Below are 18,251 nucleotides of genomic sequence, written 5' to 3'. Positions count from 1 at the left end.
AATTGTATCACCATTGCTTTAATAAAAACAGGAAAAGCTTGGATAAGCGCAGAAGGACTGGCGGCATCTGTGGAGCGACAAACCGAGTTAACGTTTTGAGTCGCTAGGCCTCTTCAGGACTGAAGAGGGGTGGGGATGTAATGGATTATTACCTTTCCCTTACTGTCTCTAAAGTACAGGGTAGAATTTCTAAATTTGGCAATGGTACCAAACTTGGAAGTGTGGCTCACAATGAACATGATACAATCGACAGCAAAGGGCTGAGACAGGTTGGCAGAATGGGCTGCCGAGTCAGGTGGAATTTAATAACATAGATGTGTGAGGTGAAGCATTTTGGCAGCCTGGCGAGGGAGCTACAATATACAGATAATCGACACAATTCCAAAGAGGGTTCAGGGCAGAGTGACCTGGGCATTCATGTGCAGAGATCTTGGAAAGCGACAGGACCTTTTGCAAGAGTAGTTAGCAAAGCGGTGGGATCTTGGGATTCAGAAATAAGACATATTGAGTACAAAAGCTGTCCGGTTCTATGCAAATCTGTACAAATTGGCCCGAGATAGATTATTGCATTGACTCTGGTCACATCAGTGAGGGCGTGAGGGTCCTTGAGAAGGTGCAGAGGAAGTTTTACCGGAATGGTTCTAGGGGTCAAAGATTTAAGCCGCAAGGTTAGGTTGAAAAAGCTGGGGCTATTCTTAATGTCGCAAAGGAGATTGAGAGAACACGGAGGGTGGGGTGGTAATATTGTCACTCGACCAATGATCCAGAGACATGCTCTGGGGACCCTGGTTCGAATCCCACCAGGGAGGATGGTGGAATTTGCATTCAATAAAAAATCTGGAATTAAAAGTCTAATGATGACCGTGAAACCATCGTCAATCGTCGTAAAAACCCAACTGGTTCACCAATCGCCTTTGGGAAGGAAATCCGCCGTCCTTACCCGGTCTGGCCTACACGTGACTCCAGACCCACAGCAATGTGGTTGACTCTGAAATGCCCCCGGAAATGCTCAGTTTAAGGACAATTCGGGGCACCCACACACCATAGATAATTTTTTTTAAAAATTGATACAATATTATAACTAGTTTAGATTTCTAAATTCATGTATGGACATGTATGGACATGGACATCGCTGGCTAGGCCAGCATTTATTGCCCATCCCTAATTGCCCTGAAGAAGGTTGTGGAGAGCAGCCTTATCGAACCACTGCAGTCCCCGGGGTGTAGGTACACCCACTGTGTTGTTAAGGAGTCCTTTGTACTATTGCCGGAGTATTGTCAGGGCTCAAGGCCTTTGCGGTATCCAGTGCCTTCAGCCGTTTCTTGATATCACGCGGAGTGAATTGAATTGGCTGAAGACTGACATCTGTGATACTGGGGACCTCCGGAGGAGACCGAGATGGATCATCCACTCGGCACTTCTGGCTGAAGATTGTTGCGAATACATCAGCCTTGTGTTTTGCACAGATGTGCTGGGGTTTGCACAGATGTGCTGGGTTTTGCACAGATGTGCTGGGTTCCTCCATCATTGAGGATGCGGACATTTGTGGAGCCTCCTCCTCCAGTGAGTTGTTTAATTGTCCACCTCCATTCATGGCTGGATGTTGGTTGTGGGATCGCTTGGCTCTGTCTATCACTTGCTGCTTATGCTGTTTGGCACGCAGCAGTCCTGTGTTGTAGCTTCACCAGGTTGACACCTCATTTTTAGGGTATGCCTGGTGCTGCTCCTGACATGCTCTCCTTGCCCCCTGGCTGGGTGGTAATGGTAGAGTGGGGGATATGCCGGGCCATGAGGTTGGAGTTTGTGGTTGAGTACAATTCTGCTCCTGCTGATGGCCCACAGCGCCTCATGGATGCCCAGTCTTGAGTGGTTGATCTGTTTGAAGTTTATCCCCTTTAGCACGGTGGTAGTGCCACACAACACAATGGAGGGTATCCTCAATGTGAAAAAAGGACTTCACCTCCAGGAGCACTGTGCGGTGGTCACTACTGCAGGTACTGCCATGCACAGATGCAAGCAGGTTGGTATGGATGAGGTCAAGTATGTTTTTCCCTCTTGTTGGTTCCCTCACCGCCTGCTGCAGTCCCAGTCGAGCAGCTCTGTCCTTTAGGGCCCGTCCAGCTCGGTCTGTGGTGGTACCACCCAGCCACTCTTGGTGATGGCCATTGAAGTCACCCACCCAGAGTACATTGATAATCAACAGGAGGTTTCCTTGCCCATGTGTGACCTGGCACCATAAGAGTTCATCTGGCCCAGAGTCCATGATATACCCTTCTAGAGATACGGAGACCCAGTTCTGACAATTAAACTAATTGTGGAAAATTTCACTCTGCTCGTTGTATAGGTTCAGTCTATGTAGTTGGAATATAATGTCAGTGGTCTGAATCTCTATAGGCCAACAGAAGCTGCAGTGCTGATTAAAAAGTGCCTGGCAAGCCCATCCACACTGACCTGGAATTGGTTTTGATAGCAGAGTGAAGTTTGCAATAATGAACGATGGGAAATACTCCCTGAATCCATTAGGGGTTAAGCTGTCTGAACAAAATGACTGTTCTAAGAGTAATCAGTTTCTTTCTCTGGTGAATTTGAAGCTTTTAAACCTTTTTGCAGAATTTATAGGCACATTATAAATTTCACATTGAGGGAACAATGCTGAGGTGGTCTGTTTTGGTGTACAGCGTTACTGCAGTCTGGCCTGGTTACCCTCTGGATAAATTTAAATGCAATTTTAGAAAATGCACTGTAGCATGCTGAAATGTTTTTTTGATCTATGTCATATGGTGGGGAATGGAAAGCTGGTTTGTGTGTGGGAACAGCTGTCTCTAAATCCTTCTATCCATCTTACCAACACATGTCTCACCATATATATATATATATATATATATAAAACCAAACCTTATTCTTAACCTTTCTCCGTCACCAGCTCACTGAATAAGTGGTGACCCAACCATTTTTATTTTTGTAAATCACAGTACAGGACGGTACATTAGCTGATAAAACACCGAGAGGACAAATGTTCAGTTGTATCATTATTGCTGTCACATGCTGGATATTTTCTCTTATTTCTCTGTGTTTCTACTCGTCGCTTGCCCCTGTCTTGCTCTTTATCTCTGTTCCTGTCTGGCTTTCTGTTTCTGTCTGGCTGTTTGTATCCTTGTGGTGTAAGGCATTGGCCAGATCTGACCTGCAGTACCGCGCACAGGCTGACAGTGCACTGACCCGTGACCTCTCTGTCTTTGTGCACCCAGAGTGAGCAATAAAGGTAGTGCTGAGGGTGCTTTGTGGTGAGAAGTTTAAATCGGTGTGAGTTTTAAAAAAAAAAAACAAGGAAGCCAGGATCAAGCCATCTTTTGACCCAGGTGTTAAAATATTACATCATCTCACAAATTCTTTATACGGTCAGTGCAAACTGATTCTTCAGTGGACAATCAGTTACAGCTGCTCCGTGCAGTCAGACACTGAAATATCTCAGTAGTAAGCAACTTAACAAAGGATTAATGAATTTTGGACAGAAAGGTTCTTTATTTAAAGGGATATATGGTGCCAGGCCTTCGTGGGGGTCCACCTGGAGTAACTGTGAGCAGTTCTGGGCACCACATTATGGACGGGATATATTGGCCTTGGAGGGAGTGGTGGGTAAATTTACCAGAATTATACCAGGACTTCATGGGTTAAATTACAAGGAGCGATTACACAAACTGGGGCCTTATTCCCTGGAATTTAAAAGGTTAAGGGTGCTTTGAGTGACGTTTTCAAGCTTTGTTCTTTGTTGTTCTTTGCTAAGGAAACTGATAGGGTCGATAAAGAGAAATTATTTCTGGTGGTTGGGGAGTCTAGGATGATTCCAAAAAATAGAACGTTCAGCAGTGACGTCCCACACACAAAAGGTGATAAAAGTTTGGAAATCTCTCGGACGCTTAGTCATTTATTAATTTTAAATTTGATACTGGTAGATTGTTAGCCAGAGTATTAAGGGATAAGGAGCGAAGGGAAGTGTGTGGAATAAGGTCCTGGTTCGGGCATGATCATTGATTGAATGGTGGCAGAACAGGCTCGGGGTGTGGGGCTAAATTGCCTCCTCATGCCCCTCAGTTCCTAGTGCAAAGGTTCGGGATTGACATATGGGTAAGGAAGACGCGGGTTGAACCTCGCGACCTTTCCTGACTCCGCCTCTGCCTGCGTATGAACTCTTTGTCAACTTTCTTGTTTGTGCGAAGGTGGCCGGTGTGCATGTTTTGCTTGCAAACCGTTACAAACCGCTCTGTTGTAACCCTCTGACATCCCTGAGCAAACCCGGCCCTCTCTGTGGAATCATTCAATGTTGAGCTATATGTTGGTGCTTGTGTGTTTTTGTGTTTGTGTGTGCTGTGTGTTTTTTTTTCTTTAAATCCGTACGTATGAGTCACTGAGCTGGGTTGCTGTTACCAAAAAAACGCCCCATCCTTTTCACTGTTTCTTTTTATTAACCTTTATTCGGGGGGATTTCATGGCTCTGGAGGTTTAAGAGGATACAATGCCCCGACCAACACAGTTTGTGCGGGAACCTCGATGGACGAGCTGGTCTTTCCCGAACCATCAGTTTTGCATGTTGGTGTGCCCCACATCTTTCCATGCCAGCGACAAAATCAAGACCCCCATCCTAAGTGCCAAAACCCAGGTAGAGGGGAGCTCACCTGGGGCAAAGCGTTGCTTCGGATAAATCGGGTGTCTGCTCCCAGCAACACAAAAAGTTCACCTTTCTCATTTTTTCAAAAGAGCTTTTTTTTTAAAGAAAGAAAAATAAAAGTGTGAAAAGTTTTCTAATGCCATGCATCTCTTCTTCTTTATTCCAAATTGATGTCCCATCATGGCGAGCAGTTTGCACAGGTGAGTGGCCAGTCCTTGACTTTAATGGAATGAGTGACGATGTTTTCTGGGAGTGTCTGGTGGTGTGGTTGGCAGTGCATAGCCCCACAGGACTGACTGTGAGTGAGTGAGCGAGCGAGCGAGGGAGGCCCACCACCAGGATTGCTGACACTTTTTGGCCCATTCAGCATCTCTCCCTCATGGCTTTCAGTTAAAATGCTCTGATTCGTTAAAATCCAGCTGAAGCAACAAGGAAACCTCTCGCAGTGATGTCACTCGGTCAGTGTTGCCCAGTGGGTATCTCTGACCAGCAATTGGTGTTTCTGTGGCGACAATATTTTAGCCACTTGCATAAATCTTAGTGGGAAACTTTTTATTTGCAAAATAGGTCAAAGTGCTTCATGCATGAATTACTGAATAGGCAGACCATTCAGTCACTGTGGAACTAAAGCCCTCACAATGATCAGAAAGCTCTCTGCTCGTCCTTTTACTGTTTTACCATCAGCCGCTCACAAAGGCCACATGTATCAGAATGAGTATTGAGAGCGCATGACCAACAATGGCCTGTGTCGCTCATTTATTTACTCATCCAAAATTGGCGGCAGCGACATCTTCACTCCCAGTTAGCCAGGTGTGGTTACTGCTGGCTAGAGCGTTAAGACAACACACTCGACGTTCGGTACAAGTGGCGTGTTTGCTGTCAAGAACATATGTAGTAGGAAAAGGACAACGCCAGGCTGTCCCTGAGCCTGCTCCGCCATTCAGTAACATTATAGCTGATCTAACCCACCTCAACCCCACTTTCCTGCCCCTGTCCCCATACACGGGGGAGAAATTGTTTTCACTGGCAGGAAGGTCAGTGACCAGAAGACACAAATTTAAGATCATTGACAAAAGAGCCAGAAAGGAAATTAGATTTTTCTTTTTAAGCACAGCGAGTTATTGTGTTCTAGCGGATTCTACAGTAAGTTTCGAAAGGAAATTGGGTGAAGACTTGGAAGTAGAGAAAGTCACAAGGTTGCGGCTGTGCGACTGATTGGATAACTTTTTCAAAGAGCCAGCACAGTATTATGATCCCAGACCAGATGCCAACAGTGGCTAGGATACTGGACAGAAACACCAATATTTTATTTTAATTTTGTAAGACTGTGAGGAAAGGATACCCCACTCCAGGCCTGATTGCACAAAGAAATAGGCATCTGGTTTATTAAAACTACTAGCACAGTATTAAAACCTTTAGCATCACAGCAGAAAATAGCTTACAATTACCCATAAGACCATAAGACATAGGAGCAGAATTGGGCCACTCGGCCCATCGAGTCCGCTCCGCCATTCAATCATGGTTGAGATTTTCTCATCCCCATTCTCCTGCCTTCTCCCCATAACTCCTGATCCCCTTAAACAGTACTACTCAGTACAGTGATTAATTGCTATGGTAGCAAAGGTTTGAGGTGCAAGGGGCAAGGTTTAGAGGAGATGTACGAGGCAGGTTTTTTACACAGAGGGTAGTGGGTACCTGGAACTCGCTGGCGGAGGAGGTGGTGGAAGCAGGGACGATAGTGACGTTTAAGGGGCATCTTGACAAATACATGAATAGGATGGGAATAGAGGAAGACGGACCCAGGAAGTGTAGAAGATTTTAGTTTAGACGGGCAGCATGGTTGGCGCAGGCTTGGAGGGCCGAAGGGCCTGTTCCTATGCTATACTTTTATTTGTTCTTTGTTCTTTATTCCCACTTAAACACCAAGAAGACAAAAACATCTCAATTCCCAACCCACTTTAACTACCAATGGCACATAGGAATACTTGCGTTACAGAAACGTTCTTTGAGAAAGAGAGATCTTTGGATCCTGCTTTAAGACAAGATCTGACTCCTGTCAGACTCATGCAGAAACTGTATGACTTCAGAAGCTGTTTCTCAGCTTGTTTCAGTTCTGCCTTGTCCTCGGACAAGTCTGCGCTGCTTTAAAGACTGTTCACCTCTTTTAACTAGACTGCATCGAGAAAAACCTGACTTGTGGTCACAGCTTCATCCAGAACCGAACTGACCTGCTTTTCCTACAAAATGCCTGGTACTTTAGCCCCACCCAGTAATGACATAATCTTACCAAGCTGAAATCTAATTAACTCCACAGGGAATGCCCTTAAACAAATCAAAATTCCATTAGCCAAAGCTTTTTACGATACTTTAATTGCACCCAGCTCCCAAAATATATTTGCCTTTCAAATTTGGATTTATTTTAAAATATCACTTCAGCAGTCACACAGTTGTTTAACCCTTACTGCACCAAATACCAATAATACAATACATTTGGAATGCCTACCTTCATACAACAGGAACGATAGGCCTTGGGTGCTGTCAGATTCTACGATGTTGCAGCGAAGAACAACAAAACAAATCTATCATTGGGGCCATTTGGACAAGGAGGAGAAGTTTTGGAAATTGTGAATGTTTTAATTGGAGAAATAGTGGCCAACGTGAGACTTGGCTGGGGTATCGAGGATATGATGGGACAGACACAAACTGGTCCTTGGGACATATGTCATCACAAACTCTACAAGTGGGCACAGGCTTTATTACAGAAGAGGGATGGTGGGGTGGGGTGGGGGTTAGTGGGTGGGGGTTAGTGGGTGGGGATGGCAGGGTTGGGCCTGTTCTTGTCATAGTTTCAGTCCCACAAAGAAATGGGCCTTGCTATCAACCGCTTTCTTGACTGCCTTGCCTTCCTTTTCAGTGATTTGTTGGGATTAGTCCCGGGAGCTCCCCACTGAAGACAAACTGGAGATTTCAGGGGTGGGGGGGGCCAGGATAGCCCGGGTAGCCGAAGATCCCAAAAGACTGAGAGCATTTGGACAAAGAATGCATCCACAGGAGTCCAGCTGCTACCCGTGGCCCTATGGTCCCTTTTCATAGAATCCCTACAGTGTAGAAAGAGGCCATTCAGCCCATTGAGTCTGCACCGACCCTCTGGACTGCCCATCCCCGTAACCCCACCTAACCTTCGGACACTGAGGGACAATTTTTTTGCGTGGCCGATCCACCTAACCTGCACGTCTTTGGACTGTGGGAGGAAACCGGAGCACCCGGAGGAAACCCACGCAGACACGGGGAGGATGTGCAGACTCCGCACGGCCGAGGCCGGGATTGAACCCGGGCACCCCTGGCGCTGTGAGGCAGCAGTGCTAACCACTGTGCCACCATGTCACCGTTTCCATGGCACCTAGCCCAATCAGGGGGCTGGTTCATATCAAGGACCTGGGACATGGCCATTTTTCCGTGCCTGGATAGGTCCATGCTGGAGCAGGAGAGGTTAGTGGTGTAAGCATGGGGCATGAAAGCCTGTGACCCTTTTGCACTTGGGACTAGCTAACTGGGTTGGACGGGCTCCTCCAGTCCTGAGTGCTCCTATACACCTGCGGCATTTTCACCACCTTGTGATGCTCTGAAGCACTGCTTATATTCGGAGTGTAGACACTGTTGAACAATAAGCTGCAGACATTTTGTGTCCAGCAAGATCACAAAAACAGCAGTGACCAGACAATCTGTTATTTTAAGTGATTTTGGTTAAAGGACACAAGGAAGAACTCTTCCACTCTTTGACAATGCCACTCGGATGAGAAGATCCAAACTATAAATCTGGGCAGAGCAGATAAGGAGAAACCTCCCATTGGCCGAAGGGTTGAGAAGCAGAGTGGATGCAGGGATGATGGTTGGGGACAGGGATGGGGGAAGAGTCTAGAACAAGGGGTCACAGTCTCTGGATTCAGGGTAGCCCCTATAGGGCTGAGATGAGAAGAAGCCTCTTCACTCAGAGGGTGGTGAGCCTGTGGAGGCCAGGTCACTGACCCCAAAGGTGGCCAGTGGGATGGAGAGAGGCATGGCTTTGAGGTGGATGATCGGTGGTGATCACGTTGAATAGGGGAGCAGGCTCGAAGGGGCAGAATGGCCTGCTCCCGCTCCTATTTTCTTCGAAACAGCGGACACCGATTCAAGGTGATCGGCAAAGACAGGAAAAACCTTTTCACACAGCGGGTGGCTAGGATCTGGGATCTACCGCCTGAATGGACGCAGATTCAACCATGGTCTTCAGAAGAGTTAGATAATTCGATGAGTAGAAATTAATTACAGGCCTGTGGGGAAAAGGCAGGGGGCTAGGTGAGTGACATTTGTAGAAGAGTTAGCACAAACACAATGGGCCAAATGTCCTCTCCCTGTGCCTGTCGCATGTCTATGATTTTCACGAAGAGTGCATCGTCACAGCTCTGAATCCAGTGCTTGTTGGCACCAATGTAAGAAGTAAACTGAGTGACAACACTGCCTGGGTACCCCCTTTCTTTGCATTAGGTGAATCCACCTGCAGCTCCCATTCGATTATTTTGGGCACATAACCGAAAGAGAAAGCTGAATGGTGTTCCCCAACCTTCCAAGGATGGTCAGTGCAGAAGCCTGGAAGCAATTCCAACTGGTTTGAGTGAAATGAAAATGAATGAATGAAAATTGCTTATTGTCACAAGTATGCTTCAATGAAGTTACTGTGAAATGCCCCTAGTTGCCACATTCCGACGCCTGTTCGGGGAGGCTGGAACGGGAATTGAACTGTGCTGCTGGCCTGCTTTAAAAGCCAGCTCTTTAGCCCTGTGCTAAACCAGCCCCTAGTACGTATTTTCCATGGAGCGGAGGTGCTGGTGCCACCTGTGGGCCTGGGTGAATGGTGCTGGAATGTTTCAGGAGAGATGGGTGACACTCCCGTGATTTCTCCACCCTCCTTATCAACCACGTGGTTAACCAGCGAGAGATGAAAACGTCCTCTTTCTCACTCCTGCGGGCTGTGGTTGGGTGAAATCTGCGGGGCGTTGTCAAACCTGGAGACTTGGGTCTGGGCAACATCCTGACCGCAAGGACCGGTGAATGCAGGAAGTGGCTCCTCCAGTAAAGAAAACCCAGAACGTTCTGTGGTTAAGGGAGGGTGGGGGCGATGGAGAAAATTGTGTAGCAGACAAATAATGCAGAAAGAGGCTAGTTTTCAGTGCAACCCTGTATTGCCAAATGGGAACCTGCCCTTTTGACTGAGGATGGTCCACTGGTCGAAGCCAGGACAATGGATTAATTTCCCAGTCTGATGGAGTTGGTTGGCAGGTGTTAGGATTGGAATGATGTTGTCTCCCTGGCTGCAGGTATCATTTTCCTTTCAAGCGATGATTGATTCCTGAGTATGTCCTACCATCTGGGTAATACTCCATCTCCACTATCCAGGGCTCAACCTCCGCTATCCATTTACCAGACTCGGGAGCTCTGAATACCCTGTCACATCAGTGCCAGTGAGCCCCTACCAATGAGCCTCAGTTCGGCTTCTAACCTCCGAGTACTTCCCGATGTAAGTTGTTCCTGACACCACTGAGATTGGCCCTGAGACATGGGGCAAGGCCAGCAGTTGCAATCCGAACCTTCCTATTTCTGAATTTGATAAGCAGCAGTAAGACAAAGACTTCTGGCACAGTCACCAAATCTCCTGAAGGTTAAACCAAAGTTTTGGGGCCACGGGTTGGGAGATTTCGAGTGATTCTGGCTTCCGACCATGTCTGAAAACTTCAATCAGCGGTTCACCTTTGTGTTGCTTCTGAGGGAAGCGGTGAAACCCTTTGTAAATACCTTTCCTTCAGCCGTTTTATTAATTTCTCCATTCTGTTGATCCAAGAGTTTGAATTGTGCATTTTGTTTTAAAAGAGAAAGCAAAAATATAGGCTGCATTTCAGTGAAGTGACTCAAAAATTATTTGAATGTTTCTGTCGAGGATTGCAGAGAGACAACGATGAGGTAAGTTTATGGATTGGACAGACTTGATGGACCAGCTGCCTTTTTTTGAGATCCTTTGGGATTCTTTTTTAATTTTGTTGAGTAAACATTGCCCACAGCAAGACGGGATTTGATGGGTACCCGGGGTATGGGATAGTAAGAGAAACCGTGGGCCGTTATACGGATCCCGCCCCTTCTCCAGGATCATCTGACTGCAGAAGTGATGGGCCAAATGGCCTCATTCTGCTCTGTAACCATTTTGTGAATCTGAGTGACCCCCTTTCTACATGATCCAGGTGCCAACAAGATCAGACTGACCATGGGGGGGTTAATGTGACCAACCATTCAACGTTGTCTTGACGTCTTCAGCAATTGAAAATTAACCTTTTGGTAACTTGGGACTTAAGTAAGGGCTTAAAAATTAAGTACCTTTTAGAACTTTTCTTTGAACAATTTTATTAATGTTTAAGACATCAGAGCATGGGGCAGGTGGGAGAAAAGGCGTTTGACTGAATCACCCAGTCAGCTAACGAAGGGTCCATTCACATTCCAAGTTGTTGTGGGAGGACTGATGTCGGAGGTCTTGTGGTGCAGTGGGTAGTGTCTCTGCCTCTGAGCCGGAAGTTCCTGGTTCGAGTCCCGCCCCAGGGTTTGATGACCACGGAAGGTGTGTTCATAACAGGTTGAGTATCAACCTGCAAATCTTTCCAACACACCAACGACAGGTGGTAAGAGTGGGAGAGATCCCAGGTCAGGCACGTGACGGAAAGAAAGTTGGAGCCTCGACCATCACCATTCATAGCTTCAAACTTAAACATGCACGTAAAATTGTATGTTGCCACAGCAACTCAGGACCCCTTTGGCCGGTTGGCTTAGTCGACGGGACAACCGGTGTGGACCAGATTGGTGCCAACGCCACGGTGTGTGGTTCCTGTTCCGGCTGGGGTGGATTTGGGATCTGCCTCCTTGCCCGATCCTGGTGGAGATCGTGACGCTGTGGGTCAGATCTGCCTTCAGGCAGAAAACTGGAGGAGAAGCAGGACTGATGGCTCAAGCGACCAATGGGAGGAGGATGGGAATTGAAGGTCATGTGATAAAAGCTCCACTAATATGTCCAACCAGTCGGTGGCAAACACTGGGAGTGGAGGAGGGGAAGGGTTGGGGGGTGTTCACCGCAGCTGGTTCCAACTTGTTGTCCGCTCACTTTCATGGAGAACAGCAAAGGAGTGCGTGTGCTGTGGGCAGAGCAGCGCAGTCTCAGCACTGGGAGATAAAGCTCTCAGTCAGAGACTCTTACAGAGCAGAAAGAGGCCCTTCGGCCCATTGTGTGTGCTAGGATTTGACAACCCACATTTGCTTTGGCTGCTCCCTCCCTCCTGCCTGAAGTATTTGATTCTTTGGTAGGCTCCAGGTGGGGAGACTGGACGGAGTGGGGGAGGGAACCAACCACCCTCTGAGAAATCTGGCTCAACTGCCTGAGCACAGGAACTGAGTGCCGACCCGCTATTCGAGCACAGTTGGCATCACAGTCACCCATTCCTCTGACAGCGGGCGGCTATCAGGAGTAGGAGCTACGGCTGACTTAGCGTCCCCAAACTTTCCCCCCCCCCACCTCCCCAAAGCATGTACCCTGGGCTCGCATTTAACACCCGGATCAGCCCCCCTCCCCGCGACACTGTCCAACCTGCAAGTGAAACTTGGAATCTTTCCCAAATACTACATTGCTCCTTCTTGTTAGATGAACCAAGCTGAGCCAAGGGAAGAGCAGCTTTTTAAAAAAAAAAAATGCATTTATCTCCCTTGGAAGGTTTGAAGCTAACGTTTTGATGCCGGGCATCGTTACAGCCTGGACTGAGCTGCCCGAGAGGCCGGTGGAAGCAGATTCAATGGAAACTTTCAAAAGTGGATCGAATAAATGGTTGAAAAAAGGGGCAAGGGCGGGGATGTGGGATTGATTGGATAGCTCGTTCAAGGAGCTGGCACAGTTTTGTACGATGGGCTGAGTTGGCCTCCTTTCATGTTGAATCATTTGATAACTTTTGTTTTTTCCCCTCTATTTCCTTTGTGACAGACCCCCAGCTGAAAGGTATAGTGACGAGACTATTCAGCCAGCAAGGCTTCTATCTACAAATGCAGCCTGATGGCACCGTTAACGGCACCAAGGACGAGAACAGTAATTACAGTAAGTTGTGACACCCCCGGCCCTGCGCACAGCTTTGGGAAGCTCCGCGGCAGAGCCAGACACTGCCCCCCGACATCGCAAATAAAAACAGAGAGCGCTGGAAATACTCAGCAGGTCTGGCAGCATCTGTGGAGAGGGGAACGGTTCATGTGTTCCGTCGAATGTGACTCTTCTTCCATAAAGCCTGTGATATCTCTGCAGCTTTGGGCGCTGGAACATTCTACACACATGTCGGGTCCAAGCCGCAGGAGGCCAACTCCACTGGCTGACCAAATGATTTAATTTAAAAAAAAATTTAGAGGACCCAATTATTATTATTTTTCTAATTAAGGGGCAATTTAGCATGACCAACCCACCCAACCTGCACATCTTTGGGTTGTGGGGGTGAAACCCACGCAGACACGGGGAGAATGTGCAAACTCCACACGGACAGTGACCCAGAGCCGGGATTCGAACCCGGGTCCTCCGCGTCGCAGACCCAGTGCTAACCACTGCGCCACATGCCGCCCTCGGCTGATCGAATGATGCTGATGGGCTACGTTGCTGGGTGACTGGGGAGGGGCTGTGTTGCTGGGTGACTGGGGGTGGGGCTGTGTTGCTGGGTCACTGGGGCGGGGCTGTGTTGCTGGGTGACTGGGGCGGGGCTGTGTTGCTGGGTGACTGGGGCGGGGCTGTGTTGCTGGGTGACTGGGGAGGGCTGGGTGACTCGGGGAGGGGCTGTGTTGCTGGTTGACTGGGGGAGGGGTGTTCTTGGTGGCCTGGGGGAGGGGCTGGGTGACTGGAGGAGGGCCTGTGTTGCTGGGTGACTGGGGAGGGGCTGTGTTGCCGGGTGACTGGGGAGGGGCTGTGTTGCCGGGTGATTGGGGAAGGGGCTGTGTTGCTGGGTGACGGGGAAGGGGCTGTGTTGCTGGGTGACTGGGGGAGGGGCTGTACATGGTGGCCAGGGGAGGGCTGGGTGACTGGGGGAGGGGCTGTGTTGCTGGTTGACTGGGGGAGGGGTGTTCTTGGTGGCCTGGGGGAGAGGCTGGGTGACTGGGGGAGCGGCTGTGTTGCTGGGTGACTGGGGAGGGGCTGTGTTGCTGGGTGACTGGGGGAGGGCTGGGTGACTGGGGAGGGCTGGGTGACTGGGGGAGGGGCTGTGTTGCTGGTTGACTGGGGGAGGGGTGTTCTTGGTGGCCTGGGGGAGAGGCTGGGTGACTGGGGGAGCGGCTGTGTTGCTGGGTGACTGGGGAGGGGCTGTGTTGCTGGGTGACTGGGGAGGGGCTGTGTTGCTGGGTGACTGGGGGAGGGCTGGGTGACTGGGGGAGGGCTGGGTGACTGGGGGAGGGGTGTTCTTGGTGGCCTGGGGGAGAGGCTGGGTGACTGGGGGAGCGGCTGTGTTGCTGGGTGAGTGGGGGGGCTCTTCTTGGTGGCCCTGGGGAGGGGCTGTGTTGTTGGGTGACTGGGGGATGGCTGGATGACTGGGGAGGGCTGGGTGACTGGGGGAGGGGCTGTGTTGCTGGGTGTCTGGGGGAGGGCTGGGTGACTGGGGGAGGGGCTGCGTTGCTGGGTGTCTGGGGGAGGGCTGGGTGTCTGGGGGAGGGCTGGGTGACTGGGGGAGGGGCTGTGTTGCTGGTTGACTGGGGAGGGCTGGGTGACTGGGGGAGAGGCTGTGTTGCTGGTTGACTGGGGGAGGGCTGGGTGACTGGGGGAGGGGCTGTGTTGCTGGTTGACTGGGGGAGGGCTGGGTGACTGGGGGAGGGGCTGTGTTGCTGGTTGACTGGGGGAGGGGTGTTCTTGGTGGCCTGGGGGAGGGGCTGGGTGACTGGGGAGGGGCTGTGTTGCCGGGTGACTGGGGAGGGGCTGTGTTGCTGGGTGACTGGGGAGGGGCTGTGTTGCCGGATGACTGGGGAAGGGCTGTGTTGCTGGGTGATTGGGGAAGGGGCTGTGTTGCTGGGTGACGGGGAAGGGGCTGTGTTGCTGGGTGACTGGGGGAGGGCTGGGTGACTGGGGGAGGGCTGGGTGACTGGGGGAGGGCTGGGTGACTGGGGGAGGGCTGGGTGACTGGGGGAGGGGCTGTTCTTGGTGGCCTGGGGGAGGGACTGTGTTGTTGGGTGACTGGGGGAGGGGTGTTCTTGGTGGCCTGGGGGAGGGGCTGGGTGACTGGAGGAGGGGCTGGGTTGCTGGGTGACTGGGGAGGGGCTGATCTTGTTGGCCTGGGGGAGGGGCTGGGTGACTGGGGGAGGGGCTGTGTTGCTGGTTGACTGGGGGAGGGGTGTTCTTGGTGGCCTTGGGGAGGGGCTGGGTGACTGGGGAGGGGCTGCGTTGCTTGGTGACTGGGGAGGGGCTGTGTTGCTGGGTGACTGGGGAGGGCCTGTTCTTGGTGGCCCTGGGGAGGGGCTGTGTTGTTGGGTGACTGGATGAGGGGTGTTCTTGGTGGCCTGGGGGAGGGGCTGGGTGACTGGGGGAGGGGCTGTGTTTCTGGGTGACAGGGGAGGGGCTGTTCTTGGTGGCCTGGGGGAGGGGCTGGGTGACTGGGGGAGGGGCTGTGTTACTGGGGGAGGGGCTGTGTTGCTGGTTGACTGGGGGAGGGGTGTTCTTGGTGGCCTGGGGGAGGCGCTGTGTTGCTGGGTGACTGGGGAGGGGCTGTTCTTGGTGGCCCTGGGGGGGGGGGCTGTGTTGCTGGGTGGCTGGGGAGGGGCTGTTCTTGGTGGCTCTGGGGAGGGGCTGTGTTGCTGGGTGACTTTGGAGGGGCTGTTCTTGGTGGCCCTGGGGAGGGGCTGTGTTGTTGGGTGACTGGGGGAGGGCTGGGTGACTGGGGGAGGGGCTGTGTTGCTGGGTGTCTGGGGGAGGGCTGGGTGTCTGGGGGAGGGCTGGGTGACTGGGGGAGAGGCTGTGTTGCTGGGTGTCTGGGGGAGGGCTGGGTGACTGGGGGAGAGGCTGTGTTGCTGGGTGACTGCAAATCCCAATTCTTGAAATTGCCCTTCCCAAGGGCATTTCAGGATGGGTTATAAAGTTGCTTGCCTAGTCAACAGAGCCCACTTCCCATGAAAGAATATTTAAAAATTGGGTCAAGTAGATCAGATGTCACTTGGTGAACATTTAGGGGATAGTATTCATTATATCATGTGTTTAGATGGAAAGAGAGATAGAACAGTCCAGAGTAACACAAATTAACTGGCGGAAAGCCAACTCTATTGGGTTAGGAATGGATCAAGGCCGAATAAATGAGGGCCAAAGGTTGGCAGAGATAGGGTTGCTGAACAATGATCTATCTTAAAATACGAGCTGATTCGGGCACTGTGAATTCTAACGGGAGTTCAGGAGCACAGGAACCTGGGAGTGCATGTGCTTAAAATCATTGAAGGTCGCCGGATAGGTTGTGTGAACAGCCAATAAAACATAGAGTATCCAGAACTTTATTAGTGGGGGTACAGAGGACAAGAGCAAAGAGGTAATGCTGAATTTGTGCAAGTCACAAGTTAGCTTCAGAGTGTTGTGTCCAGTCTGAGGCACCACACTTTCGCAAAGATGTGAAGGCAGTGGAGAAAGTGGGTAAAAATTGACGAGAATTGTTGCAGGAGAGTGGAACTCGGAAGATTTGCTGAATTGGTGAGCGGTTGCAGACATGATGGTCCCAATCCTGGAATCAGTGAATGGCCACGGCACATCAAGAGATTATATGGCCCGTCCTGTCTGTACCAGCTCTCCAAAGGAGCAGCTTCTCTAATGCCCCTACCCAGCCTTCCCCCGTAGCCCTGGTAATGTACCATCCCTCGAGAGCGAGGGCTGAATGTCTCATTCCTGTCCCTGCGAGAAATGTATTTATGCAGAGAGTTGCTGCAACATGAAATGTTCTGCTTGGCTGGGACAGAGATCATTACAAAGCTGTAGTAGTGTTTGAAGCAGAGAAAGAAAGAGGACTTTTGGGAGAGAGTGGGGCTGTGGGATTATTTTGGGGTTGATACAGGGCTATGGGGAGAGAGTGGGGCTGTGGGATCATTTTGGGATTGATACAGGGCTATGGGGAGAGAGTGGGGCAGTGCGATTAGTTTGGGATTGATACAGGGCTATGGGGAGAGAGTGGGTCAGAGAGATTAGTTTTGGGATTGATACAGGGTTACTGGCAGAGAGGAGCAGAGATATTAGTTTGGGGTTGATACTGGGCTATGGGGAGAGAGTGGGGCAGAGAGATTAGTTTGGGGTTGATACCAGGCCATGGGAAGAGAGTGGGGGAGAGAGATAAATTTGAGGTTGATACAGGGTTACAGGGAGAGAAGGGCAAATAGATTAGTTTGGGGTTGATACTGGGCTATGGGGAGAGAGGGAATGAAGCAGTGAGATTAGTCCAAGGTTGATTCTGTGCTATGGGGAGAGAGGGGCAGAGAGATTAGTTTGAGGTTGATACAGGGTTACAGGGAGAGAGGGGCAGAGAGATTTGATTGAGGTTGATACTGGGCTATGGGGAGAGAGGGACAGAGAGATTCGTTTGCGGTTGATTTTGGGCTGTGGGGCAGAGCGATTAGTTTGAGGTTGATACTGGGCTACAGCGCGAGAGGGGCAGAGAAATTAGTTTGGGGTTGATACTGGGCTATGGGGAGAGAGTGAGGCAGAGAGATTAGTTTGGGGTTGATACTGGGCTATGGGGAGAGAGTGAGGCAGAGAGATTAGTTTGAGTTTGATACTGGGCTACAGCGAGAGAGGGGCAGAGCGATTAGTTTGGGGTTGATACAGGGTTACAAGGAGAGGGGCAGAGAGATTAGTTTGAGGTTGATACTGGGCTATGGGGAGAGAGTGGGGCAAAGAGATGAGTTTGACTTTGATACTGGGCTACAGCGAGAGAGGGGCAGAGAGATTAGTTTGGGGTTGTTACAGGGAGAGAGGGGCAGAGAAATTAGTTTGGGGTTGAAACAGGGTTACAGGGAGAGAGGGGCAGAGAGATTGGTTTGGGGTTGATACAGGGTTACAGGGAGAGAGGGGCAGAGAGATTAGTTTGGGGTTGATACAGGGTTACAGGGAGAGAAGGGCAGAGAGATTAGTTTGAGGTTGATACAGGGTTATGGGGAGAGAGTGAGGCAGTGAGATTTGTTTGAGTTTGATACTGGGCTACAGCGAGAGAGGGTCAGAGAGATTAGTTTGGGGTTGATACTGGGCTATGGAGAGAGAGTGGGTCAGAGAGATTAATTTGAGTTTGATACTGGGCTACAGCGAGAGAGGGGCAGAGAGATTAGTTTGAGGTTGATACTGGGCTATGGGGAGAGAGTGGGGCAAAGAGATGAGTTTGACTTTGATACTGGGCTACAGCGAGAGAGGGGCAGAGAGATTAGTTTGGGGTTGTTACAGGGAGAGAGGGGCAGAGAAATTAGTTTGGGGTTGAAACAGGGTTACAGGGAGAGAGGGGCAGAGAGATTGGTTTGGGGTTGATACAGGGTTACAGGGAGAGAGGGGCAG

The 18,251-nt window shown here is 50.3% G+C and overlaps 1 protein-coding gene across 4 annotated transcripts in view; it reads left to right on the top strand.

Annotated features, from left to right (window-relative positions):
• The window catches only part of LOC140389521 (fibroblast growth factor 12), a 712,332-nt gene that overhangs the window by 539,637 nt on the left and 154,444 nt on the right, over positions 1–18,251 (top strand). For 3 of the 4 annotated variants that reach the window (XM_072473699.1, XM_072473698.1, XM_072473697.1), the window contains exon 2: positions 12,711–12,821. In XM_072473699.1, coding sequence (XP_072329800.1) covers positions 12,711–12,821 — 111 coding nt within the window. Of the gene's footprint in view, positions 1–4,812; positions 4,867–12,710; positions 12,822–18,251 lie in introns of those variants that run through there. The other variant, XM_072473700.1, reaches the window with a different exon arrangement.

Source organism: Scyliorhinus torazame, chromosome 14 (genome assembly GCF_047496885.1).
Source record: "Scyliorhinus torazame isolate Kashiwa2021f chromosome 14, sScyTor2.1, whole genome shotgun sequence".
Lineage (NCBI taxonomy): Eukaryota > Metazoa > Chordata > Chondrichthyes > Carcharhiniformes > Scyliorhinidae > Scyliorhinus > Scyliorhinus torazame.
This window is presented reverse-complemented; position numbering and strand designations above follow the sequence as displayed.